At 47.7% G+C, this 21,851-nt stretch overlaps 1 protein-coding gene across 3 annotated transcripts in view; it reads left to right on the top strand.

Moving 5' to 3' along the window:
- The window catches only part of LOC109909836 (ras-responsive element-binding protein 1-like), a 69,596-nt gene that overhangs the window by 38,945 nt on the left and 8,800 nt on the right, over positions 1-21,851 (top strand). For all 3 annotated transcript variants that reach the window (XM_031796698.1, XM_031796701.1, XM_031796699.1), the window contains 7 exons: positions 1,662-1,778; positions 1,995-2,230; positions 4,448-4,537; positions 4,623-4,786; positions 12,379-12,523; positions 12,697-12,839; positions 21,535-21,724. In XM_031796698.1, coding sequence (XP_031652558.1) covers positions 1,662-1,778; positions 1,995-2,230; positions 4,448-4,537; positions 4,623-4,786; positions 12,379-12,523; positions 12,697-12,839; positions 21,535-21,724 — 1,085 coding nt within the window. The remainder of the gene's footprint in view (positions 1-1,661; positions 1,779-1,994; positions 2,231-4,447; positions 4,538-4,622; positions 4,787-12,378; positions 12,524-12,696; positions 12,840-21,534; positions 21,725-21,851) is intronic.

Consider the following 21,851-nt stretch of genomic DNA (forward strand, 5'->3'; position numbering starts at 1 on the left):
TCCTGCATGGAGTTGGAGAGATTAGCTCCCCAAACCCTCCCATTGGGGACTGGGCGCTCCAAGCAACAGGGTGTGGAGAGAGGATGGGGAAACCAAGGGATTGAACCTGTGTGTATTTGGGTGAGTGGGTATCAGTCTAGAACGGAGCCAATGGACCCTTGTGTTTGATGTAATTGATACCATTCCACTCATTCCACTCCAGCCATTACCACAAGCCTGTCCTCCCCATTAAGGTGCCACCAACCTCCTGTGGTGGGTAGTGGTGTGGGGGCTTATGGGGTTACTTGAATCCTGGTGGCCTGCTGTGATTGGTTTGTTACTAGAGAGAAGTAGTTTTGCAATGATGGAAGGATGGAAGGAAAGAAATACGGTTTCTACCCCCCCTCCCTCCCTCCCTCCCTCCCTCCCTCCCTCCCTCGCTCCCTCGCTCCCTCGCTCACTCTCTTGTGTCACACGAAACAGGTGTGAGTGTCATAAAACACAGGCTATCGTATCTAGCTAGTGACATCAACTCTTTTCCACTGGGCATCGAGTCAGTATTCTCTCTCTCCCAATCACAAGGTCACCCTACACCTCCTCTTCCTCCACCTCTTCCTCCACCACCTCCTCCCTGCGTAAACCTCAACCCCTCTAAGTCCTCCTGCCACTCCATAAGCCACCCTATGCTCAAGTGCACACTGTGAAGTGCACTGCATACTCACTTAATTTACCATCTTCTGACTCCTGCTCTTGATCACGTGTGTGTTGTGTGTGCATGTGTGTGTGTGTGTGTGTGTGTATGTGGCATCAGTGTCTTAAAAATCTTTGGGCAGGGGAAAATGCTAATAGCTAGCTAAAAAAAGCCTTCTTAGCTTGTGTGTCTGTCCCATGTCACTAAGTTTGTGTGTCTGTCCCATGTCACTAAGTTTGTGTGTCTGTCCCATGTCACTAAGTTTGTGTGTCTGTCCCATGTCACTAAGTTTGTGTGTCTGTCCCATGTCACTAAGTTTGTGTGTCTGTCCCATGTCACTAAGTTTGTGTGTCTGTCCCATGTCACTAAGTTTGTGTGTCTGTCCCATGTCACTAAGTTTGTGTGTCTGTCCCATGTCGCTAAGTTTGTGTGTCTGTCCCATGTCGCTAGGTTTGTGTGTCTGTCCCATGCCCCTAAGTTTGTGTGTCTGTCCCATGTCACTAAGTTTGTGTGTCTGTCCCATGTCACTAAGTTTGTGTGTCTGTCCCATGTCGCTAAGTTTGTGTGTCTGTCCCATGTCGCTAAGTTTGTGTGTCTGTCCCATGTCGCTAAGTTTGTGTGTCTGTCCCATGTCGCTAAGTTTGTGTGTCTGTCCCATGTCGCTAAGTTTGTGTGTCTGTCCCATGTCGCTAAGTTTGTGTGTCTGTCCCATGTCACTAAGTTTGTGTGTCTGTCCCATGTCACTAAGTTTGTGTGTCTGTCCCATGTCACTAAGTTTGTGTGTCTGTCCCATGTCACTAAGTTTGTGTGTCTGTCCCATGTCACTAAGTTTGTGTGTCTGTCCCATGTCACTAAGTTTGTGTGTCTGTCCCATGTCGCTAAGTTTGTGTGTCTGTCCCATGTCACTAAGTTTGTGTGTCTGTCCCATGTCGCTAAGTTTGTGTGTCTGTCCCATGTCACTAAGTTTGTGTGTATGTTTGTGTTGTTGCAGTGATGGAGAGCACGCGTCCGGGGGGAGGAGTGAGCGTCGAGCTGAGCGCTGGAGAGACCGAGCACTCAGAGGAGCAGGAGACCCCTGACTCCACACACACACAGGACAAACACACAGGTCAGGGTGGTGTGTGTGCCTGTGTGTCCATGTTTCAGTGTTCTTATGTGTGTGTTAGCCTCTGTGTGGGTGTGTGTGTGTGGGTGTGTGTTTGCGTGTGTGTGTATGTTTGCGTGTGTGTTTGCGTGTATGTGTGTGTGTGTGTGTGTGTGTGTTTGCGTGTATGTGTGTGTGTGTGTGTGTGTGTGCTAACGGCGGTTTCCTCGCTCTTCCCAGGGAGTAACGGAGCGATGGAGGAAGAGGAGGAGGAAGGCATGGATGGAGAAAATGGAGAGAATATGACAGAGGAGGAAGGCGTGGACTTGTCATCCATCAACACCATGTTGTCGACGGTGATGAATGCAGGCCAGCTCAACGGAGCCCTGGAGCCTTCCACACCCTCCACCCCCATCAGCAAGACCACCCTGCCCAGACCCCCTAGTGTCAACCGCAACGCCCGGAGGAACACCATGGTACACACACACACACACACACACAAAATGGACAGGGAAGAGGCTGAGTCTGTTTAGCATCACATTTGAAGTGTTTTTAAAAATGTATGTAACCTTTAACTAGGCAAATCAGTTAAGAACAAATTCTTACTTAAAAAGACAGCCTAGCAAAAGGCCTCCTGCGGGGACGGGGGCTGGGATTAACAATAAATACGATATAAATATAGGACAAAACACACATCACAACAAGAAACACAACACGACATAAAGTAAAACCTGATGTTTCTGACTAGGCGCCAACAGTGAGGTACAGTTGTGTGTGTGTGTGTGTCAGTTTTCAAACGAGTAGCAACAAATGGTCCATAACTCTCCTTGCCTCTCAATTCCCCTTCTGTCTTCCCCCGGCCTGGGTCACATGGCTCCTTTTAAAGCCTGGGATTGGGGCCCGTAGCGCTCGGGTGTAGGACAAACAGGTGTCAGTTATGAAGCATACACACACACACACACACACACACACACACACACACACACACACACACACACACACACACACACACACACACACACACACACACACACACACACACACACACACACACACACACACACACACACACACACACACACACACACACACAGCCTGGAACAAGAGCCATCCAGAACCAGAGCTTTAGGCTCACCCTCCCTTGTCATACACAGTGTACTTCACTTCCCTTTAGCAGGAGTGGCCTGATTCTCAGGCTCTCGCCACTTGAGGAAACCGGCTTACAGACGATTATGTAATTCACCAGATTATGTCAGCTCTAGCATGGGCCGCACACAGCTGTATGGTCAATGCTTGCTAGCGGGTGAAGAGGTTTTCACTAGTGGCCAGCTTGCAGAGTTCACACTGGGCTGTGGTTTAGAAAGAGTAGCAGAGACAAGGAAATGGTGTCTAAACTGTGTCTGTCTGCCTGGCTGAGAATTCCCCTTTTAAACAAGCAGTCGTTATGTATCTTCTGCTGCAAGCCTCAAACTCAATTCACTTTAACTGCATTTGAAAGGCATTGGTTGATATAGTCAAAGCAGAACTATATGAAAGACCGGAAGGTATGAAACTCCACCGCTCTCCCTCTCTCTTGATGTTCATCCTGCAGTATGGACACACACACACACACACACACTCGCAGGAGAATGAATGAATGATGAAGGATGTTTCTTGACCTCTGTTACCACACACTATACACTATATAGTGGAGAAAACGTCTGTAATGCAGTGGATGCCAGCAAGATGTTGGGCTGTGAAACAGACTTGAGTGGAAGCCAGCAGTGCACAGGGTTTAAACAACACCGGTGCTAGTCCTCGCCGAGAGGAAAAGGAAGTGCTTCCTAGAGATTGTTTTTGAAGAGAGAGTGTGTGTGTGTGTGTGTGTGTGTGTGTGTGTGTGTGTGTGTGTGTGTGTGTGTGTGTGTGTGTGTGCGTGTGTGCGATCCATGGCACTGTAGTGTTCAGTCAGTCAGTTAATGATCAGCTGTAGTGTCAACAGCAAAGGGAGGGAGGGAGAGAGAGAGAGGGAGAGAGAGAGGGAGAGAGAGAGAGAGGGAGAGAGAGAGAGAGAGAGAGGGAGGGAGGGAGGGAGAGAGAGAGAGAGGGAGAGAGAGAGAGAGAGGGAGAGAGAGAGAGAGAGGGAGAGGGAGGAAGGTGGGCCCTGGGATGTAGGGTTACACTGAGCTCAACGTCAAACATCCCCCTCACCATGCATACGCACACACACACACACACCAAGCAACGGGTAACTGAGCAGGGCTACAGGCGAATGAGTGACAGGGTCAATGTGAGCATCAAATCCAAATCCCAAACTCTCTGTGACTAGCAGGTCAACGGAGGGAGAGACAGTCAGCCGTCTGCAGATATGACGAAAGATAAGACATCAGGATTCTGCTCTTTATCATCAAAATAATATAATTCGATGACATTGTTGTATTGCACAAGACTAGGATATTCCCCATGGTAAATGGAGTAGACATCAGTGCTTCAGGCCCCACCAACCACAGTCCATCCATCTACGGCATAGTAATGAAAGCCAAGAGGAAGTATTTTTGCCGTATAACCAACCCCAATGATCAAATCTTAACCATTTCAAAGATGAAGCTACTATAGGTTTCACTGGTCAGGATTGGACCTCACAGTATATTCGCATGTCGCCTCTCTGTGTGTTTCTAACCTCTCGTCTCCTCCTGTGTGGGACTGTGTTACAGGAAGCCAAAGACTTCAGTACAGATTTCATCTGTCCCCTGTGTGACAAGGACTGTATGACCCAGCACCAGCTCACTATGCACATCCGACAGGTAACACTACTATTCACAAGTACATAAAGTCATGGAAGTAATAAGCATAACATGTAGTAATTATACTCTATAATCTCTCTCTCAGCACAACTCGGACAACGGGGCGACGGACCATTCATGCAGCATCTGTGGCAAGGCCCTGAGCTCAGCCAGCTCACTGGACCGCCACATGCTAGTGCACAGCGGAGAGAGGCCCTACAAGTGCTCCTTCTGCGGACAGACTTTCACCACCAACGGCAACATGCACAGGTCAGACACCCACCCACCCACCCTCACTCACACTCACTCTAACTCTCATTGGTTATCACTACCTGCTGATGTTTAGTCTTTGTGGTCAGGTCTGGTGTGATTTCTACATGGTTTTCTGTTTTGCGTGTCAAAAACAGAAACTGGTAGAAAACCGATCATTGCTAATGGTGTTCACCTCTATAGTAGACGTTTCATTACCTGGGGTAGTTCACCTGTACAGTAGACGTTTCATTACCCGGGGTAGTTCACCTCTATAGTAGACGTTTCATTACCTGGGGTAGTTCACCTGTACAGTAGACGTTTCATTACCCGGGGTAGTTCACCTCTACAGTAGACGTTTCATTACCCGGGGTAGTTCACCTCTACAGTAGACGTTTCATTACCCGGGGTAGTTCACCTCTACAGTAGACGTTTCATTACCCGGGGTAGTTCACCTCTACAGTAGACGTTTCATTACCCGGGGTAGTTCACCTCTACAGTAGACGTTTTCATTACCCGGGGTAGTTCACCTGTACAGTAGATGTTTCATTACCCGGGGTAGTTCACCTGTACAGTAGACGTTTCATTACCCGGGGTAGTTCACCTCTACAGTAGACGTTTCATTACCCGGGGTAGTTCACCTCTACAGTAGACGTTTTCATTACCCGGGGTAGTTCACCTCTACAGTAGACGTTTCATTACCCGGGGTAGTTCACCTCTACAGTAGACGTTTCATTACCCGGGGTAGTTCACCTGTACAGTAGATGTTTCATTACCCGGGGTAGTTCACCTGTACAGTAGACGTTTCATTACCCGGGGTAGTTCACCTCTACAGTAGACGTTTCATTACCCGGGGTAGTTCACCTCTACAGTAGACGTTTTCATTACCCGGGGTAGTTCACCTCTACAGTAGACGTTTCATTACCCGGGGTAGTTCACCTCTACAGTAGACGTTTCATTACCCGGGGTAGTTCACCTGTACAGTTTTTTTCTTCCCTTCAAGCTTTAGAAAAGTACTATTCATCTCACAAGAAATGCCATGGACTGTGTAAAGGTCGTATGCCAAGGAAGGCTGAGAGAATTACCAAGACTAAGGTTTTGGTCTTTAAGCCTCTCTGTAAACACTACCCTTCCCAGCTATGACAGCAGCACCACCCAAACACATGTGCAGTCCTGCTCCCGCCACACAAACCCAGCACAAATCCCAGCGTTAGCTAGCACCTGTCGCCAACTGCAAACGCGCCCTTTAGAATAGCCTAGCAGTTGATATAAAACACGATACTCAGTAAACAAACAAATCCCAGAGGGAAAGCATTGTTTTTTTCTCTCCCAAAAAATGTCTGAATTCCTCAAACAAAAACACAATACACATAAATACAAAGTCTAAGCCATCATCACACGGTACAGTCGCAAAGACTCTCCCCCTCAGTGGTGCCGGGTCATTTTTTATTATTCATATTATTATTTATTTTTTACCAGAAATGACTAAGAATACAGATTCATCTTCAATTCATACATAATTCAGTGGGCATAGTTTGGTCTGTTATGCCCACACACCAATGGTCAACAAGGCCTTGAGGGGAAAATGGGGTTGAATGAATAAATGAAAGAACCCGTAGACCTTTCAAGCTCCTGCCTGATGCTTAAACCCCCTGTCTTCAAGCTAACGTTTGTCAGACCATTTACATGGAGGGGTGAGGGGCTAGGAGTTCAGAGGACTGTGGCACAGAGATAAATGTATGGGCGTTATCAGGGGCTGCTGTTTAGGCAGAGCAAAACACAGGAAGTGGGAAGATGACGTTGGCCCCCTCCCCACTTCAACACACACACACACACACCCGATGATGGGGTATCTGCTCCCAGCATGCTAGACTGAATTTACTAGAATTGACTGAATTTACTAAAATTGACTAGATTTGACTGAATTGACTAGAATTTGGAGCTTGAGGTTTGAATGTGACGTGCTGATGTGAGAAGCGCCATCCCATTGAGTTGACCTGCCCTACAACATAAGCTTCTGAAGTTGCCCTGCTGCACAGTTAAGTTCTCCTGATGAAGTAGTGTTGTCGTGAAATCTAAACGGCTGGATGTTGAAGTCTGCTGTCTGCATGATAGGGATGCACCAGGACAGTAGTCTGCCTGCTCGGTAGATGCAGCTCTCTCATGCACATGGAATGAAGAGGTGTGGGCAGGAAACAATGAGTGTAGGCCGCCTCAATCTGAGAGAAAACGACTGTCAGAAAGACGTTTGTGTGTTGGTAGCTCAGTGCTCTCTAGTGTCACAGGATGTCAAAGGAAGTGGATGAATTCTGTTTAGAAAATACTAGGCGATACTAAGTTGTTACTTTGCATGTAAGTGTTATTTTTCACCACCCTATTTAGCATTTTCTTAACACTCCAAAAAAAGAAGCTTTGGGGTAAGAAACTCAAAGCACACTGAGATGGAGTGGGCTCTATTCATTCTATTTCTATCTGCCACCTTCCTTGTGAATGTTCCACGGTACTGAATCCATCCAGCTCTGGGCTGATGTGATGGAGCTGTCCATATGACTGGCAGTGGAGCAGCCATTTTGTTGCCGGAGCATCAAATGAAATGGGGCCTGCTGTTGTGAGCCGGTTGCCAAGGAGATGCACCCCAACCCTATGAAGGGCCTGGTGAATAGACTGAGCCAGTGAGTAGTGGATGGTGCGCATTCACTTGCTTTAACTCTTTACAGAACAGTGAGGACATTAAAGTGTGCTAGAAGAGAAGGAGAGAGAGAGAAGCTGCGATGGTAAGGAGGAATGCCCTTGGTGTGACATTGCACAAGAGCAGGGAGCAGCATTTTGACGCTACGGCGCCCCCTGTCCACCCTTTGTGCTGGTGCAGTGGAATTTTTCAGTTTGGATGAGAAGAGACCTGTTGAATCATCAACCCCCACTGTCACAGTCTGAGGAGTTCTGTCTTTCTTTTTCTGTCTCTTCGTTTTGTTTTCTCTCATAAGAACACTATAAATCATCAACCCCCACTGTCACAGTCTCTCATAAGAACACTATAAATCATCAACCCCCACTGTCACAGTCTCTCATAAGAACACTATAAATCATCAACCCCCACTGTCACAGTCTCTCATAAGAACACTATAAATCATCAACCCCCACTGTCACAGTCTCTCATAAGAACACTATAAATCATCAACCCCCACTGTCACAGTCTCTCATAAGAACACTATAAATCATCAACCCCCACTGTCACAGTCTCTCATAAGAACACTATAAATCATCAACCCCCACTGTCACAGTCTCTCATAAGAACACTATAAATCATCAACCCCCACTGTCACAGTCTCTCATAAGAACACTATAAATCATCAACCCCCACTGTCACAGTCTCTCATAAGAACACTATAAATCATCAACCCCCACTGTCACAGTCTCTCATAAGAACACTATAATCATCAACCCCCACTGTCACAGTCTCTCATAAGAACACTATAAATCATCAACCCCCACTGTCACAGTCTCTCATAAGAACACTATAAATCATCAACCCCCACTGTCACAGTCTCTCATAAGAACACTATAAATCATCAACCCCCACTGTCACAGTCTCTCATAAGAACACTATAAATCATCAACCCCCACTGTCACAGTCTCTCATAAGAACACTATAAATCATCAACCCCCACTGTCACAGTCTCTCATAAGAACACTATAAATCATCAACCCCCACTGTCACAGTCTCTCATAAGAACACTATAAATCATCAACCCCCACTGTCACAGTCTCTCATAAGAACACTATAAATCATCAACCCCCACTGTCACAGTCTCTCATAAGAACACTATAAATCATCAACCCCCACTGTCACAGTCTCTCATAAGAACACTATAAATCATCAACCCCCACTGTCACAGTCTCTCATAAGAACACTATAAATCATCAACCCCCACTGTCACAGTCTCTCATAAGAACACTATAAATCATCAACCCCCACTGTCACAGTCTCTCATAAGAACACTATAAATCATCAACCCCCACTGTCACAGTCTCTCATAAGAACACTATAAATCATCAACCCCCACTGTCACAGTCTCTCATAAGAACACTATAAATCATCAACCCCCACTGTCACAGTCTCTCATAAGAACACTATAAATCATCAACCCCCACTGTCACAGTCTCTCATAAGAACACTATAAATCATCAACCCCCACTGTCACAGTCTCTCATAAGAACACTATAAATCATCAACCCCCACTGTCACAGTCTCTCATAAGAACACTATAAATCATCAACCCCCACTGTCACAGTCTCTCATAAGAACACTATAAATCATCAACCCCCACTGTCACAGTCTCTCATAAGAACACTATAAATCATCAACCCCCACTGTCACAGTCTCTCATAAGAACACTATAAATCATCAACCCCCACTGTCACAGTCTCTCATAAGAACACTATAAATCATCAACCCCCACTGTCACAGTCTCTCATAAGAACACTATAAATCATCAACCCCCACTGTCACAGTCTCTCATAAGAACACTATAAATCATCAACCCCCACTGTCACAGTCTCTCATAAGAACACTATAAATCATCAACCCCCACTGTCACAGTCTCTCATAAGAACACTATAAATCATCAACCCCCACTGTCACAGTCTCTCATAAGAACACTATAAATCATCAACCCCCACTGTCACAGTCTCTCATAAGAACACTATAAATCATCAACCCCCACTGTCACAGTCTCTCATAAGAACACTATAAATCATCAACCCCCACTGTCACAGTCTCTCATAAGAACACTATAAATCATCAACCCCCACTGTCACAGTCTCTCATAAGAACACTATAAATCATCTTCATAAGCTGGTGTATTTTTACTCTTGGTGTAATGTGAGGTCTGAGTGCCTCAGAGCACTACAATGTCCTGATGATTCATGCAAATTACACATTTCTTTACATTTTTTATTTAAAAATAAATGATTATCTTCCAGCATAGATAACAAGGTATTTTGTCACATGGTAACCTCAGGTGCTGATCAAACATCAACCAACCTGATAGACTGTGGAAATGTCTTGTAGGAGGACAGGTGAATTGAGGAGAGTGTCTGAGGTGACACAAAGACAAGTTGGCTTCATCCAATCTCGCTGTGCTGACATGGAAGCTTGGCTCTCTCGGGATTGGCTGTGGCCGGGGGTCAGAGTCCAGGTGGATGCGGCTGCTGCCTGTCAGGTCCCCACATGGGCGGCCAGCTCGCTGCCTGCCTGCTATTTATAACTCAGGCACTGACGGCAGAGTGAAAGCCGAGACCTGTGTGCTGCCTACCCTGCGCTGGCTGACCTTTCCTCTCTGATGCTGTCGAATACACACAGTTTTACACAGACAAACACACTTATTGACACTGGCACACACACAGACGTACGTAGTCACTCTTACGCAAACACACGTATACACAGACATAGCTATATCACATATCCATGCACACACACTCAAAGTTACTCAGAAAAAGGTTTGCCCACACAATTGCACAATCATGCACCCATCTTTATTCAAGCAGCAACTTGCCAACACAGATGTATGGGTACACAGTCACACTCACTGAAATGTTAGCACACACACTGAAATGTTAGCGCACTCACTGAAATGTTAGCACACACACTGAAATGTTAGCACACACACTGAAATGTTAGCACACTCACTGAAATGTTAGCACACACACTGAAATGTTAGCGCACTCACTGAAATGTTAGCGCACTCACTGAAATGTTAGCACACACACTGAAATGTTAGCGCACTCACTGAAATGTTAGCACACACACTGAAATGTTAGCACACACACTGAAATGTTAGCACACTCACTGAAATGTTAGCACACACTGAAATGTTAGCGCACTCACTGAAATGTTAGCGCACTCACTGAAATGTTAGCACACATACAGAGGCCCAATGACTGGCTACTGATGCAGGGCTCTATGGGCTAGGCCCGTCAGGGATGTGCTGATGTGTTTGCCAGGGTCTTAGTCCTCCTGTCCCCACTCCCTTCACACACGCACACACACACTCGCACACACATTTCCTTAAATCAACCGATGGCATTTGACCTTTCACCAGACAGATTAGAGGGGGAGGGGGGAGAAAAAGGACTCCTGTATGGTTTAGTGAACCCCCCCCCACCACCATTCATCACTCTTCTCCTAGCTCTGCAGTTATCTTTGACCCCCTCTCTCAGTTTAGACTAATGTCATCAGCTTCTGAAGAACACATTCAAGTCACATTTATCTTGATGGAGTTAGTTAACAGTTCACTTTGCCTGAACCCAATCCCCCAGCTATACATTGTCCCCTCCTCGCTCTCTACCCTCTCTTCCTCCTCACCACCCCCCCCCCCCCCCCCCGTAGATAACATGACTTCCTGTGCTGATAGTCAGGCCTGTCTTTTAGAACTCCCGTGTGACAGCTCTTCTCTCTCTTACCGTCTCGCTGTCCGTCGCACATCTCTATCCTTCCGCTCGTCTTTCTCCCTGTTTCACTCTTGCTCTCTCTGTACACCCCTCCTTGTCTCCCTCCTTCTCTTCGCTCCCTCTCTCCTTCCCTCCCCCCTCTCTCCTCTATGTGACATAGCCCGACAGCTGAAATGTTGTGTAGTGAAGTGGTGTTGGAGGAGGGAAGTTAGCAGCAGCAACAATGGCTTCCAGAGGACACCCTCTGTCTAAACAGGCTTATTTTTGTGGTCAAACATCCACCACAGTACAAATAAACATAATCTATGTTCAACTGCATAACTATATCTGAATGGCACAAATATGAAAAATAAATAGCTGAACTATCCCTGTAAATGTTTCTAGAGAAGACAATGTGACATATATACTGAACAAAAATATAAACTCAACATGTAAAGAGTTGATCCCATGTTTCATGAGCTGAAATAAAAGACACCAGAAATGTTCCATAAGCACACAAAGCTTATTTCTCTCAAATTTTGTGCACAAATGTGTTTGTATCCCTGTTAGTGAGCATTTCTCCTTTGCCAAGATAATCCACCTGACAGGTGTGACATATCAAGAATCTGATTAAACAGCTTGATCATTATACAGGTCCATCTTGTGCTGGGGACAATAAAAGGCCACTCTAAAATGTGCAGTTTTGTCAAACAACACAATGACACAGATGTCTCAAGTTTTGAGTGAGCGTGCAATTGGCATGTTGACTGCAGGAATGTCCACCAGGGCTGTTGCAATTGTTGCATGTTGCGTTTATATGGGTGTTCAGTATATAATATGGAAAGTGTGTGTGTGTGTGTTGAGCCCAGCTTCCCAACCTGGCAACCCTCCATCCACACTGTCTCTTCAGTAGATCTGAGGCTCGCTGCAAAGTACAGGCAATGAAATCAGTGGTGTACATCAATCCAGCATTTTTTAAGAGGATACTACAAGCATGTTACAAAGCAGGATCACTGAGTTAGCCAGCAAACTTTTCCTCAACGACCATAGTAGCCAGTCTATTTCTGCTCTCCTGTCAACTCCTGATTGCATTGTCATGATAATGAAGTAGCCTAAAGCACAAACCGATCGGTACCTGGCTTGTTCTGTTCTGACGTATTTTCCTGTCTGTCTCCTCCCTGCAGACATATGAAGATCCATGACAAAGACCCGGCTGGCGTCGTTCCCACCAGCCCCCCCCTGCCCACCAAGAGACGCCGCCCCTCCGCCAAGAGGAGGTCAGCCATGGACGAGGACAAGGAGCGAAGCGACGAACCGGACAAAAAAAAGGTAACACACACAGAAAATCACACACATACTTCAACACACTGTCAAATGTGTGCACGCATCTCCTCTAGTCCACCGCATTACATTTCCATTGAAGTCATTAATATTGTTACCTATATTGTATGTGTGTGTGTGTGTGTGTGTGTGTGTGTGTGTGTGTGTGTGTGTGTGTCCAGGTGCTAGAGGAGAGTGTGTTGGAGGAGTTGGGTTCAGGCCAGGGGGATGATGAGGTGTTGCCGTGCCCGATCTGCTTCAAGACTTTTGGCTGCAAGTACGACCTGGAAGTCCACATGGACACACACCCCGACACCACGCTCAGGTACTGGAGCCACACACACACACACACACACACAGGAAATACATTGATGGCATAAATGCAGTACAAGTCTCAACAGGTAGCTGATATGTCACAGTGTTACTAAATTGAAACTCTACATGACCAAAAGTATGTGGACACCTGCTTGTCGAACATCTCATTCCAAAATCATGGACATTAATATGGAGTTGGTCCTTCCCTTCACTGGAACTACGGGGCCTAGCCTGAACCATGAAAAACAACCATAGACCATTATTCCTTCTCCACCAAACTTTACAGTCAGTACTATGCATTAGGTCAGGAAGCGTTCTCCTGGCATCCTCCAAACCCAAATTCGTCCGTCGGACTGCCAGATGGTGAAGAGTGAATCATCACTCCAGAGAACGTGTTTCCACTGCACCAGAGTCCAATGGCGGCAAGCTTTACACCAGTCCAGCCATCGCTTGGCATTGCACATGGTGATATTTTTCTTGTGTGCGGCTGCTCGGCCATGGAAACCCATTTCATTAAGCTCCTGACAAACAGTTATTGTGCTGACGTTGCTTTCAGAGGCAGTTTGGAACTCGGTTGTGTGTTGCAAACGAGGACAGACGATTTTTACATGCTACGTGCTTCAGCACTCGATGGTCCCGTTCTGTGAGCTTGTGTGGCCTACCACTTCGTGGCTGAGCCGTTGTTGCTCATAGATGTTTCCACAATAACTGCACTTACATTTGACTGTGGCAGCTCTAGCACGGCAGAAATTTGACAAACTGACTTGTTGGAAAGGTGGCAACCTTTGAAAGTGCCGCATTTAAAGACACTGAGCTCTTCAGGCCTTTTTTTGGCCAGTGTTTGTCTATGGCGATTGCATGGCGGTCTGCTCTATTTTATACACCTGTTAGAAACAGGTGTGGCTGAAATAGCCGAATCCACTAATGAAGGGGTGTCCATATACTTTTGTATATATAGTGTATTTTGGTGACAATCAAATCAACAGTTAGAATTGATGATAGAATGTGGGGTGATAAATCCCAAAATCCATTCTGGCTCTGTCCAAATGATGTTGCCACAGCAACCAAAAGGCCTGTGTCAACAACAGAACAGGCTAATGAACAAGTTAAAATGAGGGTGACAGTAGTGGTCATAAAGGCCACCAGGATCAGGGGTCAATGCTATGGTCACAGACCGAATGACCTTTGCCCTCCCTCTGCCCTGGTCCTATGCACCTGGTGGTCTCTGTCCATCATACTGCTAAAGCCTGTCTCGGTGCCCTCTTCCTCATTGGAAGACATTAACTTCGGGGCACTGATGCTGTGGTGCAAGGCCCTGAGGGTTAAAAAGTGGGGAGTCAGCAGGGAGGCTCTCCCCAGAAAGGGAGGGATGGAGGGAGCAGGGATGGAGGGAGCGAGGATGGAGGAGTGAGGGTGGGGGGTGGTTTAATGAGTCACAGAGGGGACGCGTCGGGACGTGGTCAGCTCGACAACGGAAGGGGGGAGTGGGTCCGTTTCCATGGAGGCATCACAATCTCCAGATCACCATGGCGACTCAACTCCAACCGCAACTTGGGCTGAATGGATAGCCGCTCATAACTCACACATAGGAATGTATTTGTCTGAACTGAAAAGAAGACAGATGCAGCCTTTCTGTAGTTGAGTTGAGCAGCAATCTCATTATTTATTGTAGGAAGTGCTGCAAATGTAGCCCTAATCCCAGTTAATCACAAGAGTTGAGACGGCCAGGTAAGAGGATATGGTTGCACTGGCTGGCTTGGGTACCTCTTTGTACACGGTTTCTAAGAAGCTGAGAAACTACGCATTCGGCTTGCAGCGACGTGCACGGATGCACGTGCGCACACACACACACACACACCGTATAGTGGCAGCGCCTCCATTCTAGCGGAGGAGGGTAATTCTCTGGGCTTGAGCCAACCTCTGTGCTATTAGACGGCTCTTGCAGACCTGTGTGAGAGACAGAAAACACACAGGCTTTCCCACAGATGTACACACAGACATACTTTCCCACAGATGTACACACACACACACACACAGTTTTTCTCACACACAGGCACCCACAATGAATGTGTACACAGGTTACCCACCACACACCCACAGTAGCAGGCACACAGAGGTGTGAAACCACAGGAGGGATGAGGGGTAAAAGTCTAAAAAGTATTTGGTTTAAAACATACTTAAGTATCGAAAGTAAAAGTATAAATCATTTCAAATTCCTTATATTAAGCAAACCAGATGGCACCATTTTCTTGATTTTTATTTATTTATGGAAATCCAGGGGGACATCATTTACAAACGAAGCAGTAGGGATGACCAGGGGTGTTTGGTTGATCAGTGTGTGAATTTGACTTTTTTCCTGTCCTGCTAAGCATTCCACATGTGACCTGTACTTTTGGGTGTCAAGGAAAATGTATGGAGTAAAAAGTACAATATTTTCTTATGGAATGTAATGAAGTCTGTCTTCAACCAAGATCTCAGCGATCACTGCCTCATTGCCTGCATCCGTAATGGGTCAGCGGTCAAACGACCTCCACTCATCACTGTAAAACGCTCCCTGAAACACTTCTGCGAGCAGGCCTTTCTAATCGACCTGGCCGGGGTATCCTGGAAGGATATTGATCTCATCCCGTCAGTAGAGGATGCCTGGATATTTTTAAAAAATGCCTTCCTAACCATCTTAAATAAACATGCCCCATTTAAGAAATTTAGAACCAGGAACAGATATAGCCCTTGGTTCTCCCCAGACCTGACTGCCCTTAACCAACACAAAAACATCCTATGGCGTTCTGCATTAGCATCGAACAGCCCCCGTGATATGCAGCTGTTCAGGGAAGCTAGAAATCATTATACACAGGCAGTTAGAAAAGCCAAGGCTAGCTTTTTCAAGCAGAAATTTGCTTCCTGCAACACTAACTCAAAAAAGTTCTGGGACACTGTAAAGTCCATGGAGAATAAGAACACCTCCTCCCAGCTGCCCACTGCACTGAAGATAGGAAACACTGTCACCACTGATAAATCCACCATAATTGAGAATTTCAATAAGCATTTTTCTACGGCTGGCCATGCTTTCCACCTGGCTACTCCTACCCCGGACAACAGCACTGCACCCCCAACAGCAACTCGCCCAAGCCTTCCCCATTTCTCCTTCTCCCAAATCCATTCAGCTGATGTTCTGAAAGAGCTGCAAAATCGGGACCCCTACAAATCAGCCGGGCTAGACAATCTGGACCCTTTCTTTCTAAAATTATCTGCCGAAATTGTTGCCACCCCTATTACTAGCCTGTTCAACCTCTCTTTCGTGTCGTCTGAGATTCCAAAAGATTGGAAAGCAGCTGCGGTCATCCCCCTCTTCAAAGGGGGGGACACTCTTGACCCAAACTGCTACAGACCTATATCTATCCTACCGTGCCTTTCTAAGGTCTTCGAAAGCCAAGTCAACAAACAGATTACCGACCATTTCGAATCTCACCATACCTTCTCTGCTATGCAATCCGGTTTCAGAGCTGGTCATGGGTGCACCTCAGCCACGCTCAAGGTCCTAAACGATATCTTAACCGCCATCGATAAGAAACATTACTGTGCAGCCGTATTCATTGATCTGGCCAAGGCTTTCGACTCTGTCAATCACCATATCCTCATCGGCAGACTCGACAGCCTTGGTTTCTCAAATGATTGCCTCGCCTGGTTCACCAACTAAATCAAATCAAATCAAATCAAATTTATTTATATAGCCCTTCGTACATCAGCTGATATCTCAAAGTGCTGTACAGAAACCCAGCCTAAAACCCCAAACAGCAAGCAATGCAGGTGTAGAAGCACGGTGGCTAGGAAAAACTCCCTAGAAAGGCCAATACCTAGGAAGAAACCTAGAGAGGAACCAGGCTATGTGGGGTGGCCAGTCCTCTTCTGGCTGTGCCGGGTGGAGATTATAACAGAACATGGCCAAGATGTTCAAATGTTCATAAATGACCAGCATGGTCGAATAATAATAAGGCAGAACAGTTGAAACTAGAGCAGCAGCACAGTCAGGTGGAAGTTGAAACTGGAGCAGCAGCATGGCCAGGTGGACTGGGGACAGCAAGGAGTCATCATGTCAGGTAGTCCTGGGGCATGGTCCTAGGGCTCAGGTCCTCCGAGAGAGAGAAAGAAAGAGAGAAGGAGAGAATTAGAGAACGCACACTTAGATTCACACAGGACACCGAATAGGACAGGCGAAGCACTACAGATATAACAAACTGACCCCAGCCCCCCGACACATAAACTACTGCAGCATAAATACTGGAGGCTGAGACAGGAGGGGTCAGGAGACACTGTGGCCCCATCCGAGGACACCCCCGGACAGGGCCAAACAGGAAGGATATAACCCCACCCACTTTGCCAAAGCACAGCCCCCACACCACTAGAGGGATATCTTCAACCACCAACTTACCATCCTGAGACAAGGCTGAGTATAGCCCACAAAGATCTCCGCCACGGCACAACCCAAGGGGGGGGGCGCCAACCCAGACAGGATGACCACAACAGTGAATCAACCCACTCAGGTGACGCACCCCCTCCAGGGACGGCATGAGAGAGCTCCAGCAAGCCAGTGACTCAGCCCCTGTAATAGGGTTAGAGGCAGAGAATCCCAGTGGAAAGAGGGGAACCGGCCAGGCAGAGACAGCAAGGGCGGTTCGTTGCTCCAGAGCCTTTCCGTTCACCTTCCCACTCCTGGGCCAGACTACACTCAATCATATGACCCACTGAAGAGATGAGTCTTCAGTAAAGACTTAAAGGTTGAGACCGAGTTTGCGTCTCTGACATGGGTAGGCAGACCGTTCCATAAAAATGGAGCTCTATAGGAGAAAGCCCTGCCTCCAGCTGTTTGCTTAGAAATTCTAGGGACAATTAGGAGGCCTGCGTCTTGTGACCGTAGCGTACGTGTAGGTATGTACGGCAGGACCAAATCAGAGAGATAGGTAGGAGCAAGCCCATGTAATGCTTTGTAGGTTAGCAGTAAAACCTTGAAATCAGCCCTTGCTTTGACAGGAAGCCAGTGTAGAGAGGCTAGCACTGGAGTAATATGATCCAATTTTTTGGTTCTAGTCAGGATTCTAGCAGCCGTATTTAGCACTAACTGAAGTTTATTTAGTGCTTTATCCGGGTAGCCGGAAAATAGAGCATTGCAGTAGTCTAACCTAGAAGTGACAAAAGCATGGATTAATTTTTCTGCATCATTTTTGGACAGAAAGTTTCAGATTTTTGCAATGTTACGTAGATGGAAAAAAGCTGTCCTCGAAATGGTCTTGATATGTTCTTCAAAAGAGAGATCAGGGTCCAGAGTAACGCCGAACGAGTAACTACTTCTCTGATAGAGTTCAGTGTGTCAAATCGGAGGGTCTGCTGTCCGGACCTCTGGCAGTCTCTATGGGGGTGCCACAGGGTTCAATTCTTGGACCGACTCTCTTCTCTGTATACATCAATGAGGTCGCTCTTGCTGCTGGTGAGTCCCTGATCCACCTCTACGCAGACGACACCATTCTGTATACTTCCGGCCCTTCTTTGGACACTGTGTTAACAACCCTCCAGGCAAGCTTCAATGCCATACAACTCTCCTTCCGTGGCCTCCAATTGCTCTTAAATACAAGTAAAACTAAATGCATGCTCTTCAACCGATCGCTACCTGCACCTACCCGCCTGTCCAACATCACTACTCTGGACGGCTCTGACTTAGAATACGTGGACAACTACAAATACTTAGGTGTCTGGTTAGACTGTAAACTCTCCTTCCAGACCCATATCAAACATCTCCAATCCAAAGTTAAATCTAGAATTGGCTTCCTATTTCGCAACAAAGCATCCTTCACTCATGCTGCCAAACATACCCTTGTAAAACTGACCATCCTACCAATCCTCGACTTTTGCGATGTCATTTACAAAATAGCCTCCAATACCCTACTCAACAAATTGGATGCAGTCTATCACAGTGCAATCCGTTTTATCACCAAAGCCCCATATACTACCCACCATTGCGACCTGTACGCTCTCGTTGGCTGGCCCTCGCTTCATACTCGTCGCCAAACCCACTGGCTCCATGTCATCTACAAGACCCTGCTAGGTAAAGTCCCCCCTTATCTCAGCTCGCTGGTCACCATAGCATCTCCCACCTGTAGCACACGCTCCAGCAGGTATATCTCTCTAGTCACCCCCAAAACCAATTCTTTCTTTGGCCGCCTCTCCTTCCAGTTCTCTGCTGCCAATGACTGGAACGAACTACAAAAATCTCTGAAACTGGAAACACTTATCTCCCTCACTAGCTTTAAGCACCAACTGTCAGAGCAGCTCACAGATTACTGCACCTGTACATAGCCCACCTATAATTTAGCCCAAACAACTACCTCTTTCCCAACTCTATTTAATTTTAATTTATTTATTTATTTTGCTCCTTTGCACCCCATTATTTTTTTATTTCTACTTTGCACATTCTTCCATTGCAAAACTACCATTCCAGTATTTTACTTGCTATATTGTATTTACTTTGCCACCATGGCCTTTTTGCCTTTACCTCCCTTCTCACCTCATTTGCTCACATTGTATATAGACTTGTTTATACTGCATTATTGACTGTATGTTTGTTTTTACTCCATGTGTAACTCTGTGTCGTTTTATCTGTCGAACTGCTTTGCTTTATCTTGGCCAGGTCGCAATTGTAAATGAGAACTTGTTCTCAACTTGCCTACCTGGTTAAATAAAGGTAAAATAAAAATAAATAAATAAAAAGTAAATGTAGTCAAAAATATAAATAGTAAAGTACAGATACCCCCCAAAACTACTTAAATAAAAATACTTTAAAGTACTACTTAAGTACTTTACACCACTGGGGGTGGGTGAGTGGGATGGGGGGGGTGGGTGAGTGGGATGGGGGGGGCTGGGTGAGTGGGATGAGGGGGGCTGGGTGAGTGGGATGAGGGGGGCTGGGTGAGTGGGATGAGGGGGGCTGGGTGAGTGGGATGGGGGGGGTGGGTGAGTGGGATGGGGGGGGGCTGGGTGAGTGGGATGAGGGGGGTGGGTGAGTGGGATGAGGGGGGCTGGGTGAGTGGGATGGGGGGGGGGGGTGAGTGGGATGGGGGGGCTGGGTGAGTGGGATGAGGGGGGTGGGTGAGTGGGATGAGGGGGGCTGGGTGAGTGGGATGAGGGGGGTGGGTGAGTGGGATGAGGGGGGTGGGTGAGTGGGATGAGGGGGGTGGGTGAGTGGGATGAGGGGGGCTGGGTGAGTGGGATGAGGGGGGTGGGTGAGTGGGATGAGGGGGGTGGGTGAGTGGGATGAGGGGGGTGGGTGAGTGGGATGAGGGGGGCTGGGTGAGTGGGATGAGGGGGGTGGGTGAGTGGGATGAGGGGGGTGGGATGAGGGGGGTGGGTGAGTGGGATGAGGGGGGTGGGTGAGTGGGATGAGGGGGGCTGGGTGAGTGGGATGAGGGGGGTGGGTGAGTGGGATGAGGGGGTGGGTGAGTGGGATGAGGGGGGTGGGTGAGTGGGATGAGGGGGGTGGGTGAGTGGGATGAGGGGGGTGGGTGAGTGGGATGAGGGGGTGGGTGAGTGGGATGAGGGGGGTGGGTGAGTGGGATGAGGGGGGTGGGTGAGTGGGATGGGGGGGGTGGGTGAGTGGGATGGGGGGGGTGGGTGAGTGGGATGGGGGGGTGGGTGAGTGGGATGAGGGGGGTGGGTGAGTGGGATGAGGGGGGTGGGTGAGTGGGATGGGGGGGGTGGGTGAGTGGGATGAGGGGGGTGGGTGAGTGGGATGGGGGGGTGGGTGAGGGGGGTGGGTGAGTGGGATGAGGGGGGTGGGTGAGTGGGATGAGGGGGGTGGGTGAGTGGGATGAGGGGGGCTGGGTGAGTGGGATGAGGGGGGTGGGTGAGTGGGATGGGGGAGGGGAGGGAAGCTCTGTGAGTGGGATGAGGGGAGGGGAGCTGCGTGAGTGGGATGGGGGAGGGGAGGGAAGCTCTGTGAGTGGGATGAGGGGAGGTGAGTCTAGGCAGGGATGAAGGTGGGCCATGAGGCGCTCAGACACATTTGGTCCTTCCTTAGGTGTGTCTCTGTATACACGTCCTGATAAAGCTGTGTGCCATCCCCTTGGACACCTCGCCACACGGTGGCCGATAAGAGGGCTGGCCGTGGGAGACACTGAGCAGCTGTCCCTCTCAGCGGCTAACGAGGCCCGAGCCAGCACTGCCACAGGCCACGCTGGGAGTTATCCACACAAACAATTTGATTTATAAAGTGTGTTTCTTGCACCAGACTACAACGCAGCACTACACGAGCAAAAGTACAGTTAAAAACAACAACACAGTAGATATTATATCATATATAATATTTTATAAACTGGGTGGTTCGAGCTCTGAATGCTGATTTGGCTGACAGCCATTGACAGCCATGGTATATCAGACCGTATACCACGGGTATGACAAAACATGTATTTTTACTGCTCTAATTACGTTGGTAACCAGTTTATAATAGCAATAAGGCACATCGGGTGTTTGTGGTATATGGCCAATATACCACGGCTAAGGGCTGTATCCAGGCACTCCGCGTTGCGTCATGCGTAAGAACAGCCCTCCGCGTTGCGTCATGCGTAAGAACAGCCCTTAGCCGTGGTATGTTGGCCATATACCACACCTCCTCAGGCCTTATTGCTTAAATATATCATCTTTCTATGTCTTGTCTCTAGGTGTGACCTGTGCTGCCTCTCCTTCCGGACCCACCGCGGCCTGCTGCGGCACAACGCTGGCATCCACAAGCAGCTGCCCATAGACCCCGGCGGACAGCCCTTCATCCAGAACAACCCCTCCATCCCCTCTGGCTTCAACGACCTGGCCTTCATTGACTTCTCCTGCCACAAGTTTCCCCACATCGCCCAGGTCAGAGGAGAAATGATGGACAGAATCATGTTGCTAATGCTCACAATGCTACTGATACTGATACCACACATTATTATGATTATGAAACTGATACTGGTGGTATGTTGGTCATCTATCACAGGAGATC

Source organism: Oncorhynchus kisutch, linkage group LG18 (genome assembly GCF_002021735.2).
Source record: "Oncorhynchus kisutch isolate 150728-3 linkage group LG18, Okis_V2, whole genome shotgun sequence".
NCBI lineage: Eukaryota > Metazoa > Chordata > Actinopteri > Salmoniformes > Salmonidae > Oncorhynchus > Oncorhynchus kisutch.